The following is a 26319-nucleotide window of genomic DNA, read 5'->3' on the forward strand; positions in this document are numbered from 1 at the left end:
TTTGCATTGTTTTTGATAGGAAGGTATTTGACGCAAACGGGGAAGAAAATTGGGTGTACAACAATCGCTACTGGGAGACGAGGGAGAATCCTGGTTTCAAAAATCATCATTTCTCCGAAGATATATGGGCAATCGATAGATAAAGTAACAACGCTCCAAAACAAACGAGCTAACCTCAGGCCGGAAATTAGCTCATTCTTATGCACGCCTTGCAGCGATGACTGCGATCGGAGAGGCGGCGATCTAAAGCAATGAAAAAAGTAAAAAAATTAGAAATAATTCCTTTTGGGCGGTAGGAAGCGCTGCAGTGCACTATAGTTATTCAACTTATACGCCATCATTCTGTATCGGGCACATATAACAATCATTCTAATTGCTACTTGAGTCCGTTACTCGATTTATCTGCACTAATCATAAATAGCAGATTTATAACTAGCTCAAGATTATGTAGTAGCACGCTGGCGTTTTTTTATAGCGGTCTGCGGCTCGGTGATGCGTATTGGATGGAAACACCTGTGTGGAAGACATGAGGAAAGTTTTCATCGTTCTGCCTCTTAGAAGGTGAATCACAGATTCGCAATAATGACCGATAGCAGCAGCAGTAGCAATAGTAATACAAAAAAGGTATCATTTTGATGATCATTATATGGGCGTCTTATATGTATGACCATGCGTGGTAGATGTAGTTTAGCTGAGATATGTGCTGATTATTGCAGGTTGTTCTTTTTAACAGCAATTTATTTGAAGAATACGTTTGCTTGTACAAAGTATGATAGTTTTAGTACGCATGCGCGTGCTACCAAAATGCACGTGTTACCAAGGTGCGCGTATATGTGTTTGCATCTGCCTAAGCTGATACGGAAATTACCTCCGTAGTGATTATACCTTAAAGGAAACGGCCGTTTTTAGGGATGCTTCGCCAGGGCTAGCAATCTCTGGCAGCTTTCGGGAGCTAGAAGAACGGAGAAGAGGAGGCTGGGGAACAAAGCAAGTTTCGACGAGAGAGTATGATATGAATAGTTTCAAATATACAGGCAACATTCGAGGGGCATATAATAGCGGTGAGCACAAAGTTGAACGCGTGCTTAAGATGGAAAAGGAGAAATTCGCAGAACGTCGGTTCTAGGGGCAATGTTAACGTAATCGTTTTTGTTGTTGTACGTTGAAGACGGCTGTTCTTGCTAAATCGGGCCATGTTGATTAAATGTGGTTCTGGATGCACGATAAAGCAACTATCTAAGTGACGATGTTTTAATTTTTGCGAAATACTTTTTCTGCTCTGTTCAGAACTGCTATTATACTTAAAGCTGGATTACTAGCCAGGCGAGATTGGTGGCTGGTCAGAGGTTTTCTTGTCTAGTAGTTTGGGCCACATTGAACAAGCTAAACTTTCCTTCCGATCTGGCAAAGCTTTAGAACGATAGCATAGCAACGATCATCCCACTAATACGACTCGTGAGGCAAAAAATGAGACGATATCGTGTAATTACATAGATATATATACAACGTAGTTATATTGATACTAAACTTATTACTTACTAACGATGAAAGGCGAAAAAAAAAACAATAAACTAACCGTTCGACAATGTTTTTGATAGCGTTTCAAAAGTGGACATGTGCCGATTGCCTCTCCTACATTTAGCTATTTACTGATGTTAGCGATATTGCCAGTGAACCCTAGACAAAATAGGACGTAGCCTGGACATTCGCTTTTGGAGCCAATTACCGATATTTTTTTGCGACTGGGGAAATCTCACGTTGCCTGCTATTAAATAGAGGAAAACTATCTTCCTCAACTCAACAATGTACTTCGCTCTCTCTATAATGCGGGTCCTACATGGTCTGCATTAGCTTAATACAGTAGAAATGCCGTTGACTCTCTGCTCTAATAATAATGCTGCTTGAGCGTCTCGAGCTCCACTGTTCAGCGTGTAACGCTGTAAAGCTGACATCTTTGTAGCTTCTAACGAAAACGAGATGAAGCGATATATAGAGTGAAACGTTACCCAATAGAGTTGAGCGGCCTCAAAGTACGGGTAGTTTGATAATATTATATACAGGTATATCAAAGTTGAGGACGAAGGTAACAGGAGAAGGAGAACGAAGCAAAAGAAAGGTGCGATTGACCGAGAGGGTCAGCTGGCTGTTAACATAGTTTTCGTCCATAACGGCAAAGAGTCTAATTTAGCATAGGTATAGCATGTCCTCACGTCTTCGACAAGATTCAAAAGCTAATGTTGAACGTTCCATGGGCGTGTGCTATGACGATTTGTTCTATGGCAACGAATTTAAGTAACCATATATAGTAATGGTTTAGGTGCTATGAAATACGTAGGCTTGACCGCAGCTGTTTATGTCTAGATAAGGGTTTCTTGCTGTTTAGATGTTGTCACAACAACAACAACTCCTATCTATGTTGTTCTGTGATATTAATAAGTACCGCATTGTTTTTTCAACGTTTGTAACCGTGCTACGTACGATATAACATGAGCCTTACATACGTTTACAAATAAGCTACTTGTTGCAGCACAGTTGTACGTTGTTAAAGTTGGGTTGCTTGATGTGATAACATCTACACGGTTATGTTCGCGTGTTTATTTTTAGCATAAACAATTTAACACAAATCTCTTAGTAAAAATTACTCTGATAGGTCGCCGATCCTGCAGTGTTTCGTGTGAATTATTCGAATTAGTACAAGTGATCTTTCTGGAAATGTTTAGGCACGGAGATAAACAAAATCGTATGGCAAGTTTTAATAGGCTGGGTGTACAGGAGACGATTTCTAGAAGATTTGGGTGAAGATTCCGGCTGGCCCGGTATCATGTATCCACCGCTAATTCTTTTAATATATTAACGCAATACTAATCGAATAATCTTACCAAGATAACATTTAAGAGTACTGCTATTAAGGATGTGATAGTGAGCCCTCTATTACGATTTTATTATGACCGAATAAAATAATTTTAAGTGTTCGTTGTCGCTAAACATTTCGGTTTTGTTATTTTTATTTCGAATTATATATAGATCTTCTTCTAGTAAATATAATAGAAAAAGATGAACGGTATAATTATCTTCTGCTATTACGTCTGAATCAGTCTGGTCTGGCGCCTTTCATTAACTCATTCAGCCTGGGACGGCCTAATGGTTGGTCGATGCGTATGTATATATAGCGCTGGTCTATTTCACGTACGTCGAACAAAGACGTAGTCAAACGTATCTAGTCCACTTCTTTTGACCATTTAACCATCTTGTTTACTTAATTTTTGCAAACGTTAACGTATTAGGTAATGTGTTCTAATATATATATATATATATAATAAAGGTATAGGTAACAAACAAATGCGGTCATTGGTTTGAGGCCCGGAAATAAAGCCAGATCAGAATGCTACTCCCCCTGTATTCTGTCCTTGCTCTATGGCTCATAAGTTGTAGTTTAATTTGGCTACGATGAAATGGCCAGGTTTTTCAGGTGGTATTTCTATGCACTGGCTGATTGATCCCTTGTAAGTTATCTCGGTCCGAAGGACGTAACCTGCACGAATATGAATAGATATTAAGTTCATGACCTAGGTTTATAGAAGAGGTCGTGTATTTCGGTTAGACTGGCTATTCAAAAGAACAGTTGCTCTATAAACTGTCATTTTTCTACGCTTATTAAAAGATCGAAATCCTATTCATGTTTAGAAAAGAAACAACCTAAGACGACCAAAAGTTAGATGTAGCGATTTCGCCCTTCCGTTCATTTTCAAGTGAAGTCTATGCAGCTAGCTGATTCAACAGAACGCCTGGCCGTTGGTTGCTTATTATGACCTCACCCGTTCGTTCGTGTAACGGGTGAGGTCATAACTATTTACCTTTCAACGACTACAAACTATAATTGCCCTATCGGCGATAATAGTAACGGAAATCATTGTCGGCGCTGTCCTCGTATTGACACCAAGTCGTTTTAGTAACATTAATAGTGGTAAAAAATCTGTGCCATTAGACTGCTGTTTGCCATCAACGTTAAATGAGATCATAGTCTTCACCGTATCGTGTGCTAAAATCTTGAATTTTTACCTATTCGATAATCATCATCAGCTTATCATCACGTAAATTGAAAGATTAGATCGTGTCAATAGGCTGGCTGATATCGCTGCGTTCATCCATTACTTAAGGCGCTTCGATCGAACTGAACACGATTATCTCTCTGACCACTGGAGAAGTATGGAATTGTTCAGCTGGAAATAAAGACTCCTTCATCTAAAGGATTCTGTGCATCGCCTTTTGCATCATCACAACAAGAAAACAATGTTCACACTGCTTCCGCAAGAGAGCCATTTAAATGAAATTAATAGCATTGTGAGATATGGGAGCGCGTCTGAGAAATTGGGCAAATACTATTTGTATCCGAGGTCGGAGTGAGATAATTTACGGCTATACGTTAACGAGATGAGAAGCACTTGGAAGTACGCATTGTACCTGCTCTATAATTTCCTTATAATTTCGATATTTTATTATGCTCAATCTGCCAAGGGTAAGTATTAAACTCTTACTATCTAATATAATACCCTTCAATATTGACTAGGCGCAATTGTTAAGATCATGGTCCGATTTGACCTCAGCTAATACACGAGTATTTAGCGCGCAGTGAGTCAGATTAGTTGTACCAACTGTTTGTGTACTATTAATTGTTGCACGAGCGTATATTTATTCGGTGTCTATATTGTCATATTGACGGTTTTCAAGCAAACATAAAAATGTAAATATTTTTTTATTTTAAATCTTCAACCACATTCGTACCTCTACACTAACGCAATCGCAAAAACGTAGCCGACACTTCAGTCATTTCCAAAGCATTCCGTCGTACGCTACCAATGCTATTGGTACTCCTATCATCGCCAAATTTCAGCCTTCCAACGACAACAATGTCGACGTGGCGCATACTACACTGACCATGTGATTTCAAAGTTCATTTAGTTAAAAAGAACGTCAATATCCTTTTGATCATTTGATACACACATTTTAACGAAGGTGGCCAGCTTTGCGTGTCTACTCATCTTGATACTAGTTCGACTCCAGGGGGTGAGCCTTTATTTCATTCGATGCAGGGCTCGGGAAGCTCTACTATTTGCCCATATGTCGTTCGCTCCTGCTCTTTAGAATTCTCGTCACGTAGTCGTAGATTATTGCGCAACTCCCTTCGCCATGATGCGCCACAGTTCACTATAGCGTCAACGCTAAATGGGTTATTTAGCTTTGCTTTTGGCCTCCTCAGAAAGTGGGCAGTGTCCTAGGAGACGAGCCCTTTAATCGATTCATAAGCTACTTGGCTTCTCTTTTTAATCTACGAAAGTCCTCTCAGGTATATTGTCATCTAGTGGGGACCTAGGGCAAGCAAGCAGACAACTTTTTGATTTCCGGTATCAACTTTTCGGTTCAGACAGCGATGCTTGTTGCGCATACCTACTCCTATTAGAACATTTCAAAAGTGTTTTGCCTAGCCTTATTTCGAGCAGGCGTCTGATCTTTCTATGTTTTAAACTTTACGCTCGGTGTCGCCGTTAGGCATTCCATCAGATGGCTGGGTCCTAACACGGAAAAAAGTGTACCTATGCCCAGATTCAAGTCCAGATGACAACGTGTTAACAAAATTAGCTAAGATTAACTAGTAAATATGCTATCCCTAATCTATCATGCGAAGCGTCTGATCCATAAACATCTATCCCGTCCCTCGACCATGATGTACAACAGCACTCACAGCAAAGGTCGTAGCGGTTCGAAATGCGCTACTTATTCGGAGAGGGAGCAACCGTTGCGTTTCCCTTCGATTCTTTTTATTCTATAGCTTTTCTCCCAGAAGGGAACGGTTGACAAAGCCACTGAGGAAACTAATTTCCTCCTTCTTCCACCCAGCCTCTCACCCCCCGAGTTCAGTTTACTGAGCCTCTCTGCGAGTTTGTCTAATAAGTAGTATACCGTTTGCCTTCTTAGGTGCTGGTTTAAACTGGTACGTGCTGATAGAGCTATTTACATTGTGTAGCACTAGGTCCGCTTTGCTCTGTAGTGTGGCAAAATTACTTCAGAGGGAGCGCTCTCCAACGTTGGATCGTTTACATGAACCACTGTGATCACTCTGTTCGGCAAAACCCGTCTGAGCACTACGTCGGAGACGATACTTCTGCAAGGTTGGTCCCAAATGGAGCAATGCGTCAATTCCATGGTCAAAGCGGTACACCAGCCTTTTCACAAGCACTTCATTTCGTCCATTTTTTTGTGCGATGGTAACCTGTCTGAAGGTTTCAGGATAGCTGGCTAGCAGGTGTTTTACAGTGTCCGAGAATATACATAGGGATCCTGTTGTCGCTCTATTCCTCCACTTGCCTGTATAACCTCGTTTAGTACTCAACTCATTAGTCACCTAGACCCTCATTGCTTCCTATTTTTTTCGTTTTTGATGGCTTTCTTTCTCATTTTCAATGAGCCCTTAAGACCTCTTTCCTTATTCCGCTTAATTTCCTTGTTCAGGTCAGTTCGTGTTTGGTGCAGTCAGTTGAGTTTTCTTCGTTGAAACCCTTCAAAGCCCCCGTGAAAATCTTGCCGTCGCTCTTATAACGTTTTCTGGCTTCTACCGCTGTCTTAAATTAAATTTTAAGCTTTTGTCTGTCGACCATGAGCTGTGCGGAAGTCATCGCGGACTTACAGACTGTTGTGAACATCTCCATTACAGAGATGCAGTATTTGCTGATCGTGCGCTGCAGTAACTATTTGTTCAACCTCTTGGGGCTTTTATGTCAAGACGTAACTTGGCTTCCTGTTCGGTGGGAATTTCGTTTCGATTTTCCCCTTTTCCATCTTAGCCGAATATTTCCAGTTTATCTGTGACACTCGATCCCTTAATTCCTACTAGCTAGTCCGTGCTGTCCCTAAATATACGTAGGCATGTTATACTTCTCCATGGAGAACAGACCCGCATCAGACATTGACTAACTGGCTGTTTCCTGTAGTCGATCATTCAACAGGAGGTCGCTATCTGGGCGAGTCATATCTGCTTTCGCAATCCATGCGTTATCCCTTACGATCATCAAGTTAACATCTTTGTGCCAGCTTTGTTTTAGATCATGTAGAACTGTCTGGATCCTGTAATCTTCTTGATGAAATCTATAGTTTATCAAATTATACCAACAAATTTCGCAACGTGAAGATTTTACAAGCCGTGTAAAGGATGTTGTTAAAAGCAGTTTCTACGCAAACCATGTTCTATGCAAACCACATTTCAAAATATGGTTCTAGAGTTTCATGTCAAGTTGCTCCGAAATACGTCACCAGATTATCAGGGGAACTTGAAATTAAGTTTCTGCATGAAGGCATATCACGCGACCGCAACCTTTCTCCAAATACAGCCCAGCGAAGCTAAGCAACTAGGTTTGCTGTTTTGACGTTTCAACATAAAATACATCAGTTTAATATAGTTATAAAGTTGGTAAAATATTTGCTGGCACGGAGCCAACAATAGCTAAAACTTGCCAGCTCAATCTTTAGCCTAAAAAGAATTAATTAATGATGCTACTACTATAAATAGGTCGATACAACCATTTAATTGAGGATTACTTCCAACGAGTGCCAGAATAGAGTCAATTTTAATAACATTGAATACATAGTAATTATTACTACGTGCAAGCTCCTTTGAGACTGCTTGCACGTACACGATAGAATGTACAAAAAGCATAAATCAATATAGTTTTCCATCATCTTACGCTCTGCCTTAATAATTTATGACTATTATTCCCGGATATAATATTCAGATGAACGCATTTTGTAATATATATTGGTTTGTCGAAATTAGCATTGATCGTTTTTCGAAAGTAAAAACTTTAAAAACACATGAATGAAGTGACACGAGCAGCTGGTGTCGTTTAGAAGCTGAGATTCAACAGTAGTGGATGTGTTGGAACGTTTTCGTGCAAACGCAAGATAGGGCGGCTTGAATATTAGTGAAGTTTCCAGAAAAAAAAATTGCTATATTTTATAGGCAAAGATGCATAGGGAAAGGTATGCTGTATATGATCAAGATTCATTACCGGAAGAAAGAGCTAGAACATAGTTTTTATTTTTCCATTCCTTGTCGTAATCGACCATTTACGAAAGAAGTTGATAAAAGTTAACTAAAACCGGCACGATAAGCAGCCACGATATCGCCAATAAGTTAAGCATTCGCCACCAGACAATTTTAAACCACTTGAAGGAAACTGGCACAAAAAAGAAGCTCGATGCTTGAGTGGCACACGGGGTGATGTGGAAGGGTTTACCCGATTACGTTTCTACTTATAAAACTTGACAAAAGAATCAGGCTACTTCGGAGGCGGTTGATCTTCGGTGACAAAACGTAAGTAACATACGACTATAATACTCCAAAAGGATAGCCACAGCAGGGATTGAGCTCTACAATTCGTGGCAAAGATCGCACCGATTCTGTGTGTTTAGTAGTATTGAAAAGAACACGCCTAACACGCCAACAACGAAAAAGATTATAAGAAGTCATTAACAAGATTCAACAGGAACCGTGGAACCGAAATGGCGTCATCCTCCATTATGGCAACACCATACAACACACATCTCTAGTTATCAGGTGAAGCTTGAGGAAACTTTTATAGCTAATTTTAATGGAATGCCAGATCTTGCTCTCATCTGATTTTTGCAAAATTCTCTTAATGGTCTTAATTTAGTTTTAATAGAGAGGTGAGGTTAGTTTAGGGCGGCTGTCGCAATACTTATTGTATAGCTAATATTTGGTCCATTTCGCAGTTTCTTAAAAAGATATAATCGATCGTTTAATCATTTGATAAGAAAGTAGAATTTTAATAGTTAGCGAGGTATAATATTTATACCATAAGACCCCTTACTTATTTAATCTACTCATTAACTATACCTAAGAATCGAAGCAAAATAGTTCCGTTATTGTTGAGGTTAAAAAATTGTTTTGTAACCTTGTATACCTTTGATGTACGATATCACGTAGCTGGAGGTCTTTGCACTGCGGTTTCCTGCAATTGACATGATCGTGCAATGACGGCGCATTCGTCTTTTGCGCCTTTGCGTGTTTTGGGTTTTACACGTCTGGAATCACCGTTAGGTTTCCACTAGGCGGCTGGCTCCCAATACGAAACGCATTGTGCACACGCTCCGGTTCGAATCTAGACCACAACGTGCTCAGAGGATCAGCAGGCAGATACGTTGCCTCTCGAGATATCACGTCTATTAAGCCTAGAGAGGCAGGAAGTGGCCTAGGTTTGGAGGCGTATGTTTTTTGAATGAATGATTTGTGCTGAGACACACCCGTCTGGGGCAAGGCTTAACGGCGATACTGAACGTAAAACTGGGAACACTGATGTAAATTGTAGGTTACGCGTTTAATGTCCCCGGTGTACGTTAAGAAAGCGCATGTTTATGACAAATATGGTTAAAAATATAAAACGGTTTACACAGCATAAATATATGTTAATTTATATCGTTTTATTTATTTCAATGCATCTTTAATTTTCAAGTAGATATATACTACTGTTGAGCAGAAGGCAGTTAGTTGAACGCCACTTAAAAAAAGTTTGCAAGAAACAAAATGTTGCCAAATGTTAACCATGTGTATTTAAGAAAAGAATTTTCAGGATACGTAACAACAATTATCTAATTCTATAATAACATCTCTGCAGTATCTGCCCCAGAATGTCTGGGTCCTCCGCCGGACCAATGTGACGCGCCATTACCCGGATATTTCTTTTATTTTGGGGAACTGCGTTGCGAAATGACCCAGCTTGCGTTCTGTTTTAATGCGACAAATTCATTCGAATTTCTAGAATAGTGCGAACTAAATTGTTTGGGTCACAAAACTGAGCAGAGTCAGAGCTTGGAAGACTATGCTCGAAAGCACAACAGCGGTGAAAGCATTTTTTGACGAAACGACCAAAAACGTTGACGGACCCCACTAGACAAGGTATTGAAAAGATCCAAGTACATTTACCAGTGTTGATGCCTGTAACGTTTTTTTGATTTTAAGAAAAGATCAACGGTAAAGGGTACACAAAGTGTTTTTAGCTATCGAACCGGTTATGTTGTTTCCATGACAGATTTGACGACGTTTGTTAGGGTTCAGGTTGTGAGGGCATTCGATCGTTACTGTATAAGGCATGTGAAATTTCCACCGCAACAAATACCCCTAGACTATCGTAAACAGACAAATGTGTTAAAGGAAATATATACACATAATTTCAATTAGATTAGGCAAGTAGTTGAAGAGTTGCAGTTCTGCGAGTCGATGAGCTTGTTAATTCGTATTTAAGTACAAACTAGAAGGCACTGATGCGAGGTATGTTGTGGACTTTTCTGTGAAGCAGTTAATTTTTCCCAAAAATGGGAATAAATATAACCGGAACAGAATAAAGAAAATGAACCAAGCCCAAAATATTTGTTGAGAAGAAGCGTTTGCTAAACAGAAACCGCGTCAGGGTAGATTGGAAAAACTTTTTTCTCTAAAGCTACCATTCAGTCAGGACATTGACATCGGAAGATCTTACCGACATGAACCTCTGATAACAGTTATGCAACAGAACGGAACGACCGAATCACACGTATAACTAGAACGCGTAGGAGATCAAAGTATCGAAAACCTAGTATAAATTGAATGTCTGTTCAATGTTTTCATTTTCAGAACAACTTTTATATCAATTATTGCCTATATAATGAATTTTAAAGGTACAGAGGAAAGTTAAAGAAAAAAAGGAGCCTACTGCTTGCCTAAAGGCTTGCTATGTTAAATCATAGTGATTGTACCTCGTCGCGCGACTAGCGAGAAGACAATTTATAAGGCAACTTCGCAATAACGTTCATTATCGTTGACGAGGAATAGCAACATGTAATTGAGACAAGTAATACTATATTAAAGCAATTGTTATATCCAATATATGTTTTTGTTGTGACATCTTATACCGGCAATTTGTAGATGCGAAAGGCATTGAGGTAACGAGATTATCGTAACTGGGCATTAAGTCAGCTGGCTACCAGGACGAATTAAAAGAACGGTCCAGGTGTTTAGTGGTCTTTACCACCGAGTCGAAGTTTCTTCGTCATAAGCCATGCTCGGGTTCATCCGCGGAGCCAGCGACTTTTTAGAGGATCATAGAACGTATGTTAAAATGTATAGCAGAATTCTCATGCATCTGCACGATAAGATGGCTAGGAAAAGTTTCAACCATTAAGGCACTGAAGATTGTTAGTCACTTAAACACAAGTTCATAAAACATAGATAATCAGATTGTGCTTTCCACACAGATTGTGTGTACAACAGAATATCTGCTTTCCTTTAACCACCCCTCTGTCAGGCAAGTCTAAACGAAGCAAAATAAGGCTTTGAACATTTTTGACCCTGCGTCTATAAAAATTACAGATAAATATCTTCTTTCATCGCGCCCATAGCGGGACAAAATCTATACCCCGCAGCATCAGCCAGGAACATTTCCCGCGGGTGACTTGGATCAGACTTGTGCCATATGTTGGTTTTTCGTATGTGATTCGTCTAGATTCTCATTCTGATTACCGATGCTAGTGGTAAAAGGGGATCCTGCTATTACTGTTAGCTGACAAACAACACGTTTCATTTTACTTTCGCTTGGAAAATTTCAAAGCGGCCATAAGAACTTGTCTCAATGTTCAGCTGCCTCAATTAGTAACGCAAACATTATTTAGAATGATTTTTTTCATTTAACCGCTCCTCGAGCGGGAGCTGTTTGCGTTTAATTGCTAGTAAACGCAAAAAAAAAAAGAGATCGAGTGGATCTGAATAATTAAAATGAACTTTCATTTGACAAAAAAAAAGCGCGCTTTTAGAAAAGCTATAGATAAAGCCAATAAATATTGATTTGTGTTTGAATGCAGAAATGTTTTAGTCCTAAATAACTAATTAACCTACTTTACTTTTTCTGTTTGGTTATAACGGGTACATAAGCTATCCTTAAACATAATATCCATGGGTTACACACAACAGAATGTACTTTTCATCAAACGCCCATTTTTCGGATATATGCTTCGCCGGAATAGTCGTAAGATAATATTACTGAAGTGATGAAGTAGTCAGCATATTAGTGGCCCCTTAAGATAAACGTTGCACTTAGACTCAAAAGGGGAAAATGCTTGCTCGCATTTAGTCTACGAAAAAATTTATAATGACGAATAGATAACAAAAACACCTAGACTGTCTAAACACCGTGGCTGTGCTTTAAGTGTATGTCCATGCATAAAGAGCTTTTTATCTTACGTTATCGTGCGTTCATATCATTCCTTTAAGGCTTATAATTATACGCTTTGTTTATGGGTACCGAACCGCCCATATAAAAAATGCCCATCAATGACGAATGTGACTTATTGGGGGCATTGTTTGAATCGAAATTTTGTCACGAGACTTGACACTTACATTGGCCTCTGTATGATTTTTACAACAAAACATATCAGCATGAATTCAAAAAGAATAGATTAACAGCTGCTAATAAGAAGGAAATACAGAGATAAAAATAAAGCACATTACGATAATTATAGCTCTGAGGAAGGCGAAGCAAATAATGGCTGTTTTACGTGTCTGAAGAGTTCTCTATAAATCATTTATATAAGCAATTGTAGTGTGTAACCAAAAGCCAAGGTGTACTTGTGTTTAAACGAAAGGGTCATTGTATCGGAGGGTTCGGGTAAATTTATCCACCTTAGTTCTCGGAGTTTTTTTTTTACCCTGCCGTCGCCTGCATTTGTTTATAACATATTTTTTTCACGTATTGTTTATTTGAATACGGTATATTCACTTGATAATCACTTATTTGCATTCAGCCATTTGAAAGTCTACTACTAAAATATATGTACAGTATTTATGTTACGTAATGTATGCATCAAAAATATTTATATATTCTGGGGCGAAGTCGATCGTTATGGATGAGGTTCATGAGAGCATCTGTTCTAGCGCTTTCATATCGCCAGAGACCATCCCCGTGATAGCTTGGACACTCCGATTTGAACCCGGCCACTGACTCATTCCCGTTTCGTCCTCGAAGCCAACTATCTAATAGGATACCTAACGCTCATACTAGGTATAAGACCTGCAACATAGAGAGGCCATTAGAGCCCGACCGCTTTGCAGAAAACACCCTGCGCAGAGAGAGAGAAAAAAAAAAAGACCCTCTAAAGCACGCGGTATTTATTATGTACAATGCATTAAACTACAAACGTTTTTGACCCCGTTTCACAACGACGGTTAGCTAAACCCTGCACCTAAATATCACTACCCGTGTCGTAAATCAATATCATTATAGATGAATTTAACGTAGAATTTGATAGTGGGGAAAAACTTACGGAATTTCGACGTACATCTTTTTGCCATACTGTACCCGCACAAGATACTTATAATGGACCGTCGGGTTAGTTACTAGGTTTTCTAACGGAAGTTGTCTATTTTTTAGAAGTTGTAAGAATTATGAGCGTACTATAATTTATATTTACCTTCTTAATGATTTGCTAACCAATGTGTTACTAGTCAAATCAACCCTAGCATTATTCAAAATGAGAAATTCGCGTCCTACTATGACTTTCTGATGATACCTGGAATTTTATTAAACGAAAAGCGTACATTGTTATACAATGTCCGTAATGAAATATTTCGATAATATATAAATCTGATGTTGGGTAGCGAAATCTGGAAAACTACTGGGCCATCTGTGAGGTATATTAGAATATACCTCACAGATCCGTGATCTGCTGTAGAAACTTGAAACATTGATATCCGTATTTTTCACCCTAGTGAATTGTATTTGAGGACATACTATCTCTGTAGAGAGAAATATAACTCGTTAATTTGTCTAGTTTTTATCTTCATCTATCAACCAGTGGTTTTTATCTGTTAGTTTGTGCCAAAACCAACGCAAAAAAAGTAAATATAATATATATATACATGTAGAATAGGCTAAATCTAAGTATTCCTCCCCTCGTTTTTCTAAAGGCACAACGAGTAACACCCTATAGAGTTATAGTATTGTAAACGATCCAATATAAACGCTACAATTTGGATGGCAGCGATAGTTTTTCATAAAAATTTAGTATCGAAATAAATACGGACGACATTTCTTACTAACGAAGTCAGCACTGAAGTGCTTGCCTTGAGCGAGCCGAGCTCCATGCAGATAAGGGTAACTGAGAGAGAGACCATGAATCGAAGGAACAAGTCAAAATATCGCTATGGTACGAAACTGTGATTCAGCACCCTTAACGTGACGTCGTGATCAACCTATTAAAGGGTACATTTTTCTATGGAATGAAATGAGAGCATTGGTGTGCATGGGATTTAGCAGGATGGGGCAATTTGCCACATAAAGCAATCAGTTTGCTCAAAACAATGTTCCCGGTGCTTAATATCAAGTGGTCACTAGGACCCGATAATTTGACCCGTTTCGATGTACGCTCATGAGTCAGTGTGAGATAAAGGACAATGTGCTTCAAATAGCGACAAAAACAATACATGAGGTGAAACGCCGTATTCGTGAGGTCATGGAATTAATGCTGACATGACGTATAAACGGTTGAAAGAATTTGCAATAAGCGTAAAATTAAACCTATCCGATTTTTTTCCTGTTTTTACGGTGTAAAAATTACTTCTTGATTCACATTTTGTGTAGTATATGTAGTTGGTGGGACTTGAAGCTATGACCCCCTGATCTAGTAAATTCTAAAGTGAACGGCAAATCATATTTTTAATGCCTATTAACAGGCGACCATGTTTAGCTTAAGGCTCGGGCTGCTCTCAAAAACATTATCGCGTAGCGTACAAAAATACTGAAATAGCGCTTCGCAACTTGCGAGATAATATGGCTCACAAAGCTCACAAAGTCCTTCGATTGTGGGCAAAAGACTTCTCGTACCTTTGTTCCGCAGCAGACGGTCAAGAATGTCAACGCAACCCTATATAGTTACCGTCGTAAAAATGGTGGTATAACAGAGAATAACAGCTTTCTGAAATTGTGGTTTTTTACCTAGTTTTAACGACAAATGAAGACTATTTTTTACTTCAAATAAATACGGCGGAATTATAATTTCTTTTAACGAGGGAGGCATATGAGCCAGCTTCGTTTGACAAGAAAAAATATGTTGTTTCGGTTGTTGTTTAGCCACAAGTACCGTAAAAGAATAAGAACCTTTTTTAAACATTGTGGCTATACATTTCTATTTGTAAAAGGTAAAGAAATAGTGAAACTGTTCCGGTAAAATGGTTCATACAAGAAGTAAATTTGTAAGGATTTTTTGTAGTTCAAATGACAGAATAATTGTCGTTATGTATTTGGTAGCATTATTATTATTTTCGTACTTTTATTAATGTAATATTTTTTAGTTTATATGCTAACTATACTATACTATACTATATATATATATATATATATATATATATATATATATGTAACATGTTGTATGGTTACTTATACACAAAATACTAGATAAGCTACTGCATGACAGTATTAGTTTCTTTCATTTTTTTCGAAATTCCGCGTGGTGGTTATCATCAAACGAAAACCCTTTGAAGGTTTAGGATGGGCTTAACGGCGACACCAGACGTAAGACACGAAACGTACAGGTTAGGGTTGACACGGCATCTCCGATCTGGTTCTAAGTAGTCGGCAAAGAAGCATCTTACGATCCTCCTCGGTGTAGGTTATATTTGGCAGCTGCTTCATGTACATGGCGAAAAAGTCCTTTTGATCATAGATATTATAGTGTAAGTAATGTGACTCAATTACTGATGACCCGAGGAACGAGTCACATGCTGCGTCTGAATCCTTGTGTTTATATGTGTGTTTATATATATGCACCAGTTTAAAGAGTGACGAAATACATTGGAAAGAGGAAAGGATTCATTTACTACTTACGGGATATCAAGATATATTGCCTGAGATAATTGCAGATGCTGAAGACCGCTAACGTACCTTGAACGCGCCTTCATCTACTCTAATACGCTCAACGTACTTCGCCCATGCTTCGGGTCGCAATGAGTCTAGTTTGTAGTGCTGCTTGATGGATGGAATGACGTCCCACGTTGGAGAATACATGTCAGTGGGATGACGGTTAGCCTCTTCCAGATTCATTGAGTGAGTCTCGATGTCCAGAACCTACAATGGAATTGTGTTATAGGCCTTAACAAGTCGTAATATGCAATAGTCCAACTAATTATAGCTAGGAGTAAATTAAATTATAGCACATTCGAGTGAAAACATTCAATACCGGATTCATGCAAGAATTGCACATAGAATATTTATATACAACGTTTTCTAGTATTTAGCTTTTCGTCACCGTACCTGGACTGAGTCATCATCTTGCTACAGTTTTAGGGATATTGCAATGAATAGCGCACTGATCATTATGAAGTTGACTGGTCGTTCGGAATAATAATATTGATAGCATCTGCCTTTGGTTCCGTTGTTATGGTGTTCTCTCATCTTCAAAATGATGATGATGTACAGACAAAGGTATGTAGACAGGCTGGAGCATAGTTGAAAAAACAGGCCATCGGAAGGAAAAAAGAAAATTGGCGGGGAATTTCATTGGGCAAAATAGTTTGCTCGCAGACTGACTGTCGTTGCATTGTGAACTTGCGTTTATGCATGCTTCGATCCTGCACACTTTGCCAGCTGCGTCTATGTTGGGTCTGTGGGGGGCCCCTTAAGCAATTTCCATTTACTATTCTGTGTTAGTAATTGTGGCAGAGTCGATTGTTGGTTTTTGATTTTTTTACATTCTATATTGAATCCATTCTATGCAGCTGGTCGAGCTATGTTTTCTATAGCGACCAAGTACTTTGTCGCCATAGGCGATGACCATCTATGTAAAGATTTCTTTCAGTCTCGTTCCCACCTGCACTGACTTCAGTGGTTTCATTTGAGGAAATCTGAATGCAATACGAAATGATCAAAAACAAAAGAACTAGATTCTTTAATCAAATAAATTTCTTAAGTTTCATTCATTTAATTTTAGTAACGCTTCCAAACAAGAAGGTTTGCATTTGCGTGGTAGCTTTCGTCGAATTTGGCGAACAAGTACTTCGTAAGTTCGCCATCTCCTAAACTGAGCCTCAACTATTAGTCTTGAGGGCTTTTAGACGCTGATTATGTCATTTTTATGCCTTCACAGCTAACGATGTTATACTCTTGCAACCAATTTCAATAAAATTCCTCAGATTGTTTGCCACTGCAGTTTTCAGGTGATGATGCATCGTTATGTTATCATTTGTTTTTACTGGAAAAGCTTGGGCTTTGACTACCTGGTAAGTAGAGTTGTCGTAGATGCCATCAACATCATAGACCCGGAAAGTTGGTTTACCGGAGTAAAACGTAGTAATCGAGGGAGCCACATAGGCCGTTGCAAAGGGCCTCGTTGTGTTTTCTTTGTCAAAGAAAATGGCAAATTCATCAAAATGGGTATGACCGTAAAAGTGTCCTGCAATCGTATTCTCGTAGCGGTTGACGATATCGTTGAAATTTCGGCTCCACACCGAAAGGCAGTCGCTTTGGCCAGGCGGGATGTGTCCCATCACATGAACTTTAATGCCTTTATCCTCACATTCCTGCAGCTGGTTTGTGAGCCATTTTAATTGGTCTGTAAGGTATTCCGAACATATATAATCTTAGTTTCGAAATTGCAGCCGAGTTATGAATTTCATGGTAATTTATAACGTATCATCATATCAGTAAGTATGTAGTGCTAGCACAAACAGTTTACATTCGAAAAATAGCCCGATAGCGATAAATTCGTTGGCGTATGCTCTATTATACACTTTGTAAGCGTAACGATTTCCATGTGAAGTATAGCAATCTCCTGAGGAAATCAGCAGGTTTGCTTTGTCAACATCCCCATGAAAATTGAACCCCTGGGGGTAGACGAAGACGGAACACAGACGTCACGTCAAAATGTAGAGATCTGCTTTTTCAGATTAAATCCAGCATCAAGTGTGTCCATACTAATTCTTTCTAGACACTAGACTGGTGCCAATCAAATCTTCTTGCAACGAGAAAGATCGCCTAAAGCGTTTGCTGGATAACCAGTGTGCCACCGCTTGTCAAAGTAACGTGCACGTCTTTGACTGTATCATTTCAATGAAGGCGCAGTCTCGCTCAGTTTTGTCTATTGGTCTCAATGTACGATTAATGTAATTACAGGTATCATTGGCACAAGTGTTTTAGGTGAATATTTAAAAAGTCAAAATAATCATCTTTGTATTAATATAAATACGTTTTAGGATATTTTCAGGATAATTATCCTAGGCAAGAGAAGTGATTCGAATATGGCCACAGAGGGTGGAAAAAGATCGGGTTAACAACGAGCGCATCAGCGGCAGTTATAAATCAACTATTGCTGATCAGGGAAACTTATCTCCAGCCTGATCTCTATAATTAAACAGTTTTTTTTTTCTTATCTTCCTCAGCAAAGCGTTACAGGACCGACCGAAATAACCTCTAAACCTATCGTTAATTCTCAGTTCATTTGCCTGCTTAAATTACTCAGTATCGGGCCATTTCTTGTGTATCTTCAACGTTTTTCAGACTCAAACGAAAAACTCTGCAATCTGCTTTTGAGCTCGTCAATACCATGAAGCTAGTACAAAGTTTACCGAATAATTACACTGATAAGGAATGGTTTCTGCTGGGTTCGATTATGGTTACTATTGCAATAAATGATTTATGACGACCCTGGGGCGAAATGGGAATGTTCTCTGTGTTTGATGACTTATGAAGGATCAGCAAAACTCGCGTCTCGTCTACCCTAACCTCCATTACTCGATCCATTAGATCGAACAGATGATGTTCATCTATAAGAGAAGGCGCGAGCAAACATTAATGGCTATTTTTTTGAAACACTTCAATGAGTCTAGCACAAGGTTAAAGTAATTTTATGTGGAAGACTCAAATGCAGCCGCATGAATTAGGTAAGTTGAAGAAAAAGGATAGAAGTAAGTGAATGAATACCTGCTAGTTGAGCCAAATCTTGGTTAGGGTTTAGAATTCAAACAGAATAGCAAATATAGACTGTGATATAAGTTTACGCCGACTCATTGTTTTGCATAATCTAACGTTAAGCTCAGTATATATGGTGATACAGGACGCAATCATAGACTTCTGTGATCGTTCGGCTCCTACATAATCTCAAAATGTTTGTAAATGTGTCATAACGCGTTTTTACTGGCAAACGATCGTCCGCTACATATCCATGTATGTAAGTGGACCGCTTAACGTATACCTAAGCATATATGAGAAAATCGTTTCGACAATAGGGCGCTGTGAACAGAGAGGGGTTCTAAAAGAGGGGTCTCTAAAAGCTGGAAGAGAACAAAGTAATACTATGAACTGTGCCGTAAATAGTCGGGACGAATGTCACAGAAACAGAGCCAATAAGCATTTGAGAAACTGTTTTCTCCTTAGTGGAAAAAAATAACGCACTTTTGCTCTGGGTGAATTGATGATGTCATAATAATAAAAAGTAAGCTCTAGCTAGCTAGCTAGCTAGTTAGCTAGCTGGCTGGCTGGCTGGCTGGCTGGCTGGCTGGCTAGCTGGACGGCAAAGTAATGCTCCAGTTAGCTTACTGATACTATAATCATTTAGTTTCTGCCCAGTTCAGCGTCAATTGTCCCAATGCGGCGAGACATGGGTTGTTTAAATGAATTACTATTTGAGGCCTCTTCAACAGGATGGCATGAAGTTTTGAGAGAGTACAAACGACCAAACAGCGAAGAAAAAAATAGAAGGAATAGTGCAATTCGCTTCTATCCGAGTTTCGTCGCTTCTGTCCAAACAAGACGCGAGTAGTCAAATAGACCTAAATCGGAAAACAGCACGCAATGCGCTCTCATTAAGCCTAGTAACAATTCAGGCAACAACTATCGTACGTCCACCATTCATTTTCCGTCTATGTAATTCTCATTTTTAGCCGGTGGCATTAGAAACGTCGGCAGAACAGCGCCGCATCGTCGTTGGCTGCGACAGCGTGGGTAACTGAAGGTATATGGCCGTTCAGTTGCAATCAAGGACAGACTACGAAATCACCTGTCTAGGAAGGTATGGCGGAAGTGATAAGAAGCAAGCGTTTGCGAGATCTTTTCATCAAGAGTTTATCCGATGACCGATGCAAAAAGTGATATAATTCAATAAATTCTTAATAGAAACTTCATTGCATAGCAGTATTGGTGATATAATAAACGAGAAACTACCCATAATATTGTTCTTGCATTAGACTGCTCTGTTGGCGGACGCATTGGCGAAATAGACATTTGAGTGTTGCCGAGAGTGTTATTCTTGTTTTCCCGGCCCAACTGTTTGTCCGCCAGTGGAGTGTTTATTAAAAGAAGATATCTTCAGCATTGGTATGCTTGGAACAAGTGTGAACGCTCCTGGCACTATATCGTATACTGATCAAGATACAAATATGCGAAGATGCGTGTATTACTACTGAATTGCACATCGGTGACAATTAGTCTCGATCTGCAGACTGATCAGGAGTTCGACTAGTCTTCAGCCGAAGCTGGTCATGTTTTTTTTGTTCAGCAAAGTACAATACGACAAAAATGGCGCTCTTTCAGGCAAGTATTATCATAATAACACTCATTGATGTCGCTAGTGGGTTCGAGCGTGGTCTGAAAACCGGACGCGTATACGCACCTGTGGGATCCGTAGAGTTAATCAGAAGCCACCAGTTGTAAGTATTACAGTAATTCATATTAAGGGATATGACCCTCAGGGTAGAACTGAGATCATAGCTATAGAATCCTCCTTTTCGAAATGTTTTGAGGTTTTGTTCAGGGATGTAATGTGACCAGACATCGGCTAGCGATTCATAGAGCCATGTTACTGAGAAACGACCTGTGAACAAAAGCCAAGTACAAACGTTAGATAAAAATATTTTTCCCACTCAAAATCGCTGCCAGCTTAGTATTGGATAATAGATTGCTGACTGCTCTATAGGTCAGTTGTATGATTTTATGAACTTCCAGTGTTTTCCCGGCAAAGTTGCTAGTATTATTTATTTGTCCGAGAGTGCTTTTTCTCTGACTCTCAGCCAGGGACAATATACCACTTTGACTTGATTCTTCCCACTACCATCACGAAACAGCCGGAAAGACAGACAGGCCAATGGCGAATACTAGAGTTTAGGCTGTTTACGTATAAATTGAATTCACGCTTTCCACTGATAGTTACAGGTTTCATTCAGATGAAAATCCCTAGAGATGCTTCTAACAAATTGAAAGATAATAGATACATATAACAGTGGAAGCTTTCGTTGGAAGCAATGTTGACGATTGCAATGTGTACAATGTATAAAATGTGTACTAATAGATATATACACCTTTATACGAGCGATGCAGCTGTTGAAATGAACTAAGGTCTGTACGTGCACCTGTAGTCGCGAGTATGTGTGCGTACTCGAACTTCATTCATGCTGAAAACTTTATTTATTATGAGAAGATTGTGTAATGGTCCCCATTGATATGATCCCTCGAGCAATATATTCAGATTTGTGACATGTTGATTTCTCAGAAAAACACATTTCAGGTGTATGTCATTTTAAAGAAATTTAAAATAATCATGTACCATCAGGATACATGTGTGTAGTATAATTTTCACTGGTTTCTCTCGGTAATAATACCTAGAATAGCACCACGATTCAACAGTCACAAATTTCATATAGCCCCTGAACGATAAACTTGTTCCAATTTCTACAGAGAGGTTACTTTTTTTTTATTTTAATTTGTGCACTGGTAGTAGGTAACCGTACTGAACGTCGTTACCTAAGAGACTTACTGCAGCCACATCCGAAAGTTTATGTCCTTCGAGCGCGTTCATTGTCCTTTTTTTATATAGAAGGAAATACGAAACGAAGAACACCGACGCCGAGCAAGACGAAACAGTGGTCCAAGGGGAAAATAAAAAAAAGAACAAAGTGCCTTTTTTTTCTTTAAACCTCTTCTATCCAGACCATCATCAGTTCTATAGTACTTTGAGCTTCTCGAAAGTACTGACAACGCCGTTCTTCACCAGTTTCGTTAGTAGAGATCATTGGTATCGGGCGAGCGAGTAGCTGTCGGCTTTTTTTGTTGGTTTAACTCTTCACGACTCTCTTCTACGCTTTCGAGGTGCATAGAGAGCCCGCTTTTGTTGTCCTGCACCGCCGCCTCCCAAGGATATGTTGTCCTCGACGTCATTGCTGTAAGTCTAGATGATAACGGTCGGTTACCAAAGAGTGTTCTGGCAAGCTCAGAGGAAGGCGCCTGCTGGTTTGTCCGGGCTATCCCCCGTCAGAGTTCTCTTTCTCGTCCGGTAGAGGCTTATTTACCATTCTAGCCCGGTGCTCGTCGCGTGGATTCAACTCACGTCCGATGCGGTCTACTGCTCAAGTGTCAGAGGACATGCTCGTTATAGCGACCCAGCCACCGTGACTATCAATGCCAAACCCTCATTTTATGTCGGCTTACGAACTACAAGTCACTTCTCATTAGACCAGTGTGGCCTACCTTGCTGCGTAACTTGTGCTCTGGAGACTCAAGCCGCTAACACTGTGTGTGTTGCTCTCGGATCGTCGTCAATGTGTCCTTATATTTCACCTACGAAGACGATGTCCTCCGCACCGCCAGTCTGTCTACGCGTATAATATGTCACTCTCTATCGTTTAACGTACACACTGTAAATACGACATTAACGACGATGATGACTGCTATCTAGACGCCGATACATTAACTAGAAACAGATTACAGAAAGAGAACAAGTCGAAACTTGCTTACGCAAAGGGCAGTAACAGCCTACGATTACGAAAACTCAGCCGGACGTAAGTTTCTTTCATTGGCGCCTTTGCAAATTTGTCGTGTTCTTAGTGTCTCCATAGCGAGCATGTAAACTCCAGATTTAACATTTGTCGTACGAGGGTTTATATTGTAGAAATCAAATAATCCGCTATGCTACGATGCTGAGAAGTAATGGCGCTGACTTGTGAGGAAAACGATATAACTAAGAAGGGCATTTTGACCTCCACCCTGAAAAATCGCCTGAAGGTACGTCAAGCTGAAGACCGCGTCAATGGACAACGTGTTACACAATAGGCGAAGCTTTGATTTTGACAAGGGCAATTTATTGTAGTTTACGAGCGGAGAACGCGAGCTATGTAGGGCCAACATGTGTGATAATATTGTCCAAGCTATGACTCGTCATTTCATATTATATATATACCGTTAGATTATACTTGCATTTCTCTTCATACATTTATAATTAAATCATGTGTAATATTAGCCCTTCCGTTAAGAAAAGCCTGGAGAACTTCAAAGGAGCAGAAAATTGTCCAGATTTCACTTGCAAATATAACCAACTTCTTCACGTGTGTTCACCGTCGAAGGAGTGAACGAAGAGAAGGCTGTTTTTCTGAGGAACCTCCGTGTATCCCGATTGTTGCCGTGACCGAAAACGGACTCCGATAAACTATCGTTATGTAGGAAGGATAGATGTAAGGACTGTGTGTTTTACAATGGAAGATTGATTCCTGCGAGACAGGGTTCCAGTGCCATTTTACTACAGTGTAGCCCTTCATTCAATCAGTAGACAGCAGTGAGTTAACGCATGACATACATGCAATGAACGGCACGAAGGGCATATAAACACATTGTTTGCGCATTGCCTATCCGAGATGGAAATGACCAAGTATTTGAAGAGCATGGTCTCACTATCAATGAAACTCCTGGATCCAAAAGCGAATTAAGGAATATTAGGAACATAGCGATAAAATCGATTTGGTAAAGACTGGTATAGATAGTGAGAAGACGACAACCAGGACCCTGGGTAGAAAGATAGGCGAATAGAAGGCACCCCATCGAACAGAGTTACAGCCAGTAGAGTGTACTAGGAGCAGGCGAAGGCGATGTGGTAAAGCCTTGCGTCATGGAACAGCGTTTGCGTGACAATATGCATAGTACACATCACAAAGCAAGTGACCTTCAGACTCGTGAAGGACACCCTCTGCCCCGACAGTCATATGATCTGTTGTGGTAAAGATGACAGCTCAATAGTTTGGCTGAATTTTCGAACACGGCTTAACTGAGCTACCTGGTTAGCGGTAGCTCCTGAAATTTTATGCAGCGCCTGCTGATTTCAGATAAGCTTTATATTGCCAAACCAGAAGTTCCATGCAAGGCTGTATTGAGTCGCACGTCCGATCAGCACTGCGCAAAACGTTTACCGAAAATTGAACGCTTTAGGGATGAGATCCGTGTGGGCCACCTGCGGCTTTCTGGGCTCTGTTAAGTATATTCGCTAGAACTATAACAAATATACTCAGCGTTATCAGCTTTGAAAGGGCACATCGTTTAACAGAACATTGATTTGTTTCTTGCCTACGCTATAAACAATCATGCGCACGTGTGGAGTCGAAGGCGCTTATGATTAGCAGAATTTATGGTTTAGGAGCAAACGTTACGTTCAATGGCAATGAAGAGTTGAAACTATTTAACGTCTCGTTTACACAAGTGATGCCAACAGACGAACGGTTTTGAATATAGCAATGTGAATCGTAGACATAATCAATATGAACATTTGCATAGTGATAACCATTGCTATCTTATTCTATAGCCTTCTTCCTATCTTATAGTATCCTGTGAGCTTGGTATCCATGATGAATTTTATCGTTCGCTGTACTAATTGATTTACCTGTCGAAATCGTTTCTCCATCAAGACAACCTTTTCAAATCCTTAAGTCGTGTAGTAATCCTTATTCTAACGAATCTAAAATAATCTATCGGATCGATTCGGTGCCCCTGGCGAATAAACTATCCTGAACATCGAGTCAACTAAGGCAGTATCCTTTTAGCACACATAATAACAAGTCCTTGCTGGCACATGAACTTATTCATCGTCGCTACAAAAGTTACCTATTGTATTTACGTTAAAATAATAAAAGTTTAGAAAGCAGAGAGGTATAGTCCAACGCAAACAACTCCTTTAATGAAATCGACAGGGATACTAGGGGGTGTTTGACGTAGCAATATTATGGTAGTGTTTTTCGACCATGTAGCCGTTGGAATTGGTCTGTAGAACTTTTTTGCGTGACACCGTTTTGCCATTTCTATATTAATTTCTGCTGTGCTATGATTCATATTGCTCGAAATTAAAGTAGACTACATTATGCACATTTTCAATGTGAAGCTCTGCGTAGGACGCTTGTTCTACACCTTCGTCGAGTTGCAGCGATGGCTTACATATGGATCGTGTAATTCGCTTAAAAAAATAACCACTTCTCGAGACTACTTACTGTATGTGTTCTACAGCTGTCTGAAGGGTGCATGTTTCGTTATCAATGACGCCTCGTCACTGTACCTCTTGTGACGCTTCGCATCGCTAAATTGCAAATTTAGCGTACGAGCTATACAGTATAGCTATATAAATAGTACGAGCATGGCATCTCTTTGCTTTTGGCACTGTATACGCATGTATGCGTTGATGCGATACAATGGAAATGTCGTAGCTCTTTATCTTAATAGGTTCTTGTTTGTTATGCACAAAAGTTACACGGTACAAGTGTCTTTGATTCGTTCGTCCTAGAAAATAAATTAGCCATCGGTTAAGTTTGCACCTACTTACGTCTGCGAAGAGACTAACCTTAAAAATGTGTTTTACTGGATCCTATGAACGTGCAAATAGTAAACATACGCTGTAAAGGTCTTCGACATAAACGCGACATATGTTATAAAACTGCGTAAGATTACAACGTATCGTTTGACATACAGCGCCACAACAACCTCATAGACCGCGCACTGGTCAAAATACAGTCTTTAGATATGACCGTGATAGTTTCCAGTGAATCGGCCTCAGTGGCCCAAACCCATGCAAAATATAGCGAGCTTCTACGTCCGCTGTCGCGTTTGATTCTTCAGCAAGATAACCGTGCGTTTTTCGCGAACATATAATGCATGTTCTCACACCTCAGAAACTAGAATATTTTCGATGCACGCCCTGAAGAATCACACGGGGGTATCAAACGCGAACACTCTTCTCAGTGGTCAGTGATTATTAACAAAAAATTGACCGAATTAACTGCTAACTGTTCCAGCTTCAAGCTTTCTGGCTTGCTAGGAATAACATCTGCCCACTCGCATACGGTAACGGCGCACTGTAGGATAACAGCGCAGCCTCGCTTGTGTTCTGCCTGGACATTAGCCCCGACGTCTGATCTTTCGAGAAATTGTTGTACGATCATACGCACCTTCGCAGACGTATTACACTCGAAAGGTTTCAGATGTATGCGCG

General features: G+C 39.7%; 2 protein-coding genes across 22 annotated transcripts in view; one reads left to right on the plus strand and one right to left on the minus strand.

Moving 5' to 3' along the window:
• The window catches only part of LOC111253725 (oxysterol-binding protein-related protein 3-like), a 28438-nt gene extending 25451 nt beyond the window's left edge, over window positions 1–2987 (plus strand). For all 16 annotated transcript variants that reach the window (XM_022813570.2, XM_086975390.1, XM_086975391.1 and 13 more), the window contains one exon: window positions 20–2987. In XM_022813570.2, coding sequence (XP_022669305.1) covers window positions 20–143 — 124 coding nt within the window. In that variant the 3' untranslated portion in view covers window positions 144–2987. The remainder of the gene's footprint in view (window positions 1–19) is intronic.
• A 10599-nt stretch (window positions 2988–13586) lies between these two features.
• LOC111254980 (sphingomyelin phosphodiesterase) overlaps window positions 13587–26319 on the minus strand; it is a 38089-nt gene continuing 25356 nt past the window's right edge. For 5 of the 6 annotated variants that reach the window (XM_022816508.2, XM_086975416.1, XM_086975417.1 and 2 more), the window contains 4 exons: window positions 20698–20898; window positions 17309–17643; window positions 15978–16160; window positions 13587–15746 (listed from right to left, as the gene is read on the minus strand). In XM_022816508.2, the coding sequence (XP_022672243.1) occupies window positions 15630–15746; window positions 15978–16160; window positions 17309–17643; window positions 20698–20898 (836 nt within the window). In that variant the 3' untranslated portion in view covers window positions 13587–15629. Of the gene's footprint in view, window positions 15747–15977; window positions 16161–16346; window positions 16937–17308; window positions 17644–20697; window positions 20899–26319 lie in introns of those variants that run through there. The other variant, XR_015317481.1, reaches the window with a different exon arrangement.

This window comes from Varroa destructor, unplaced genomic scaffold (assembly GCF_002443255.2).
Source record: "Varroa destructor unplaced genomic scaffold, Vdes_3.0 BEIS01000007.1, whole genome shotgun sequence".
NCBI classification, from domain to species: Eukaryota; Metazoa; Arthropoda; class Arachnida; order Mesostigmata; family Varroidae; genus Varroa; species Varroa destructor.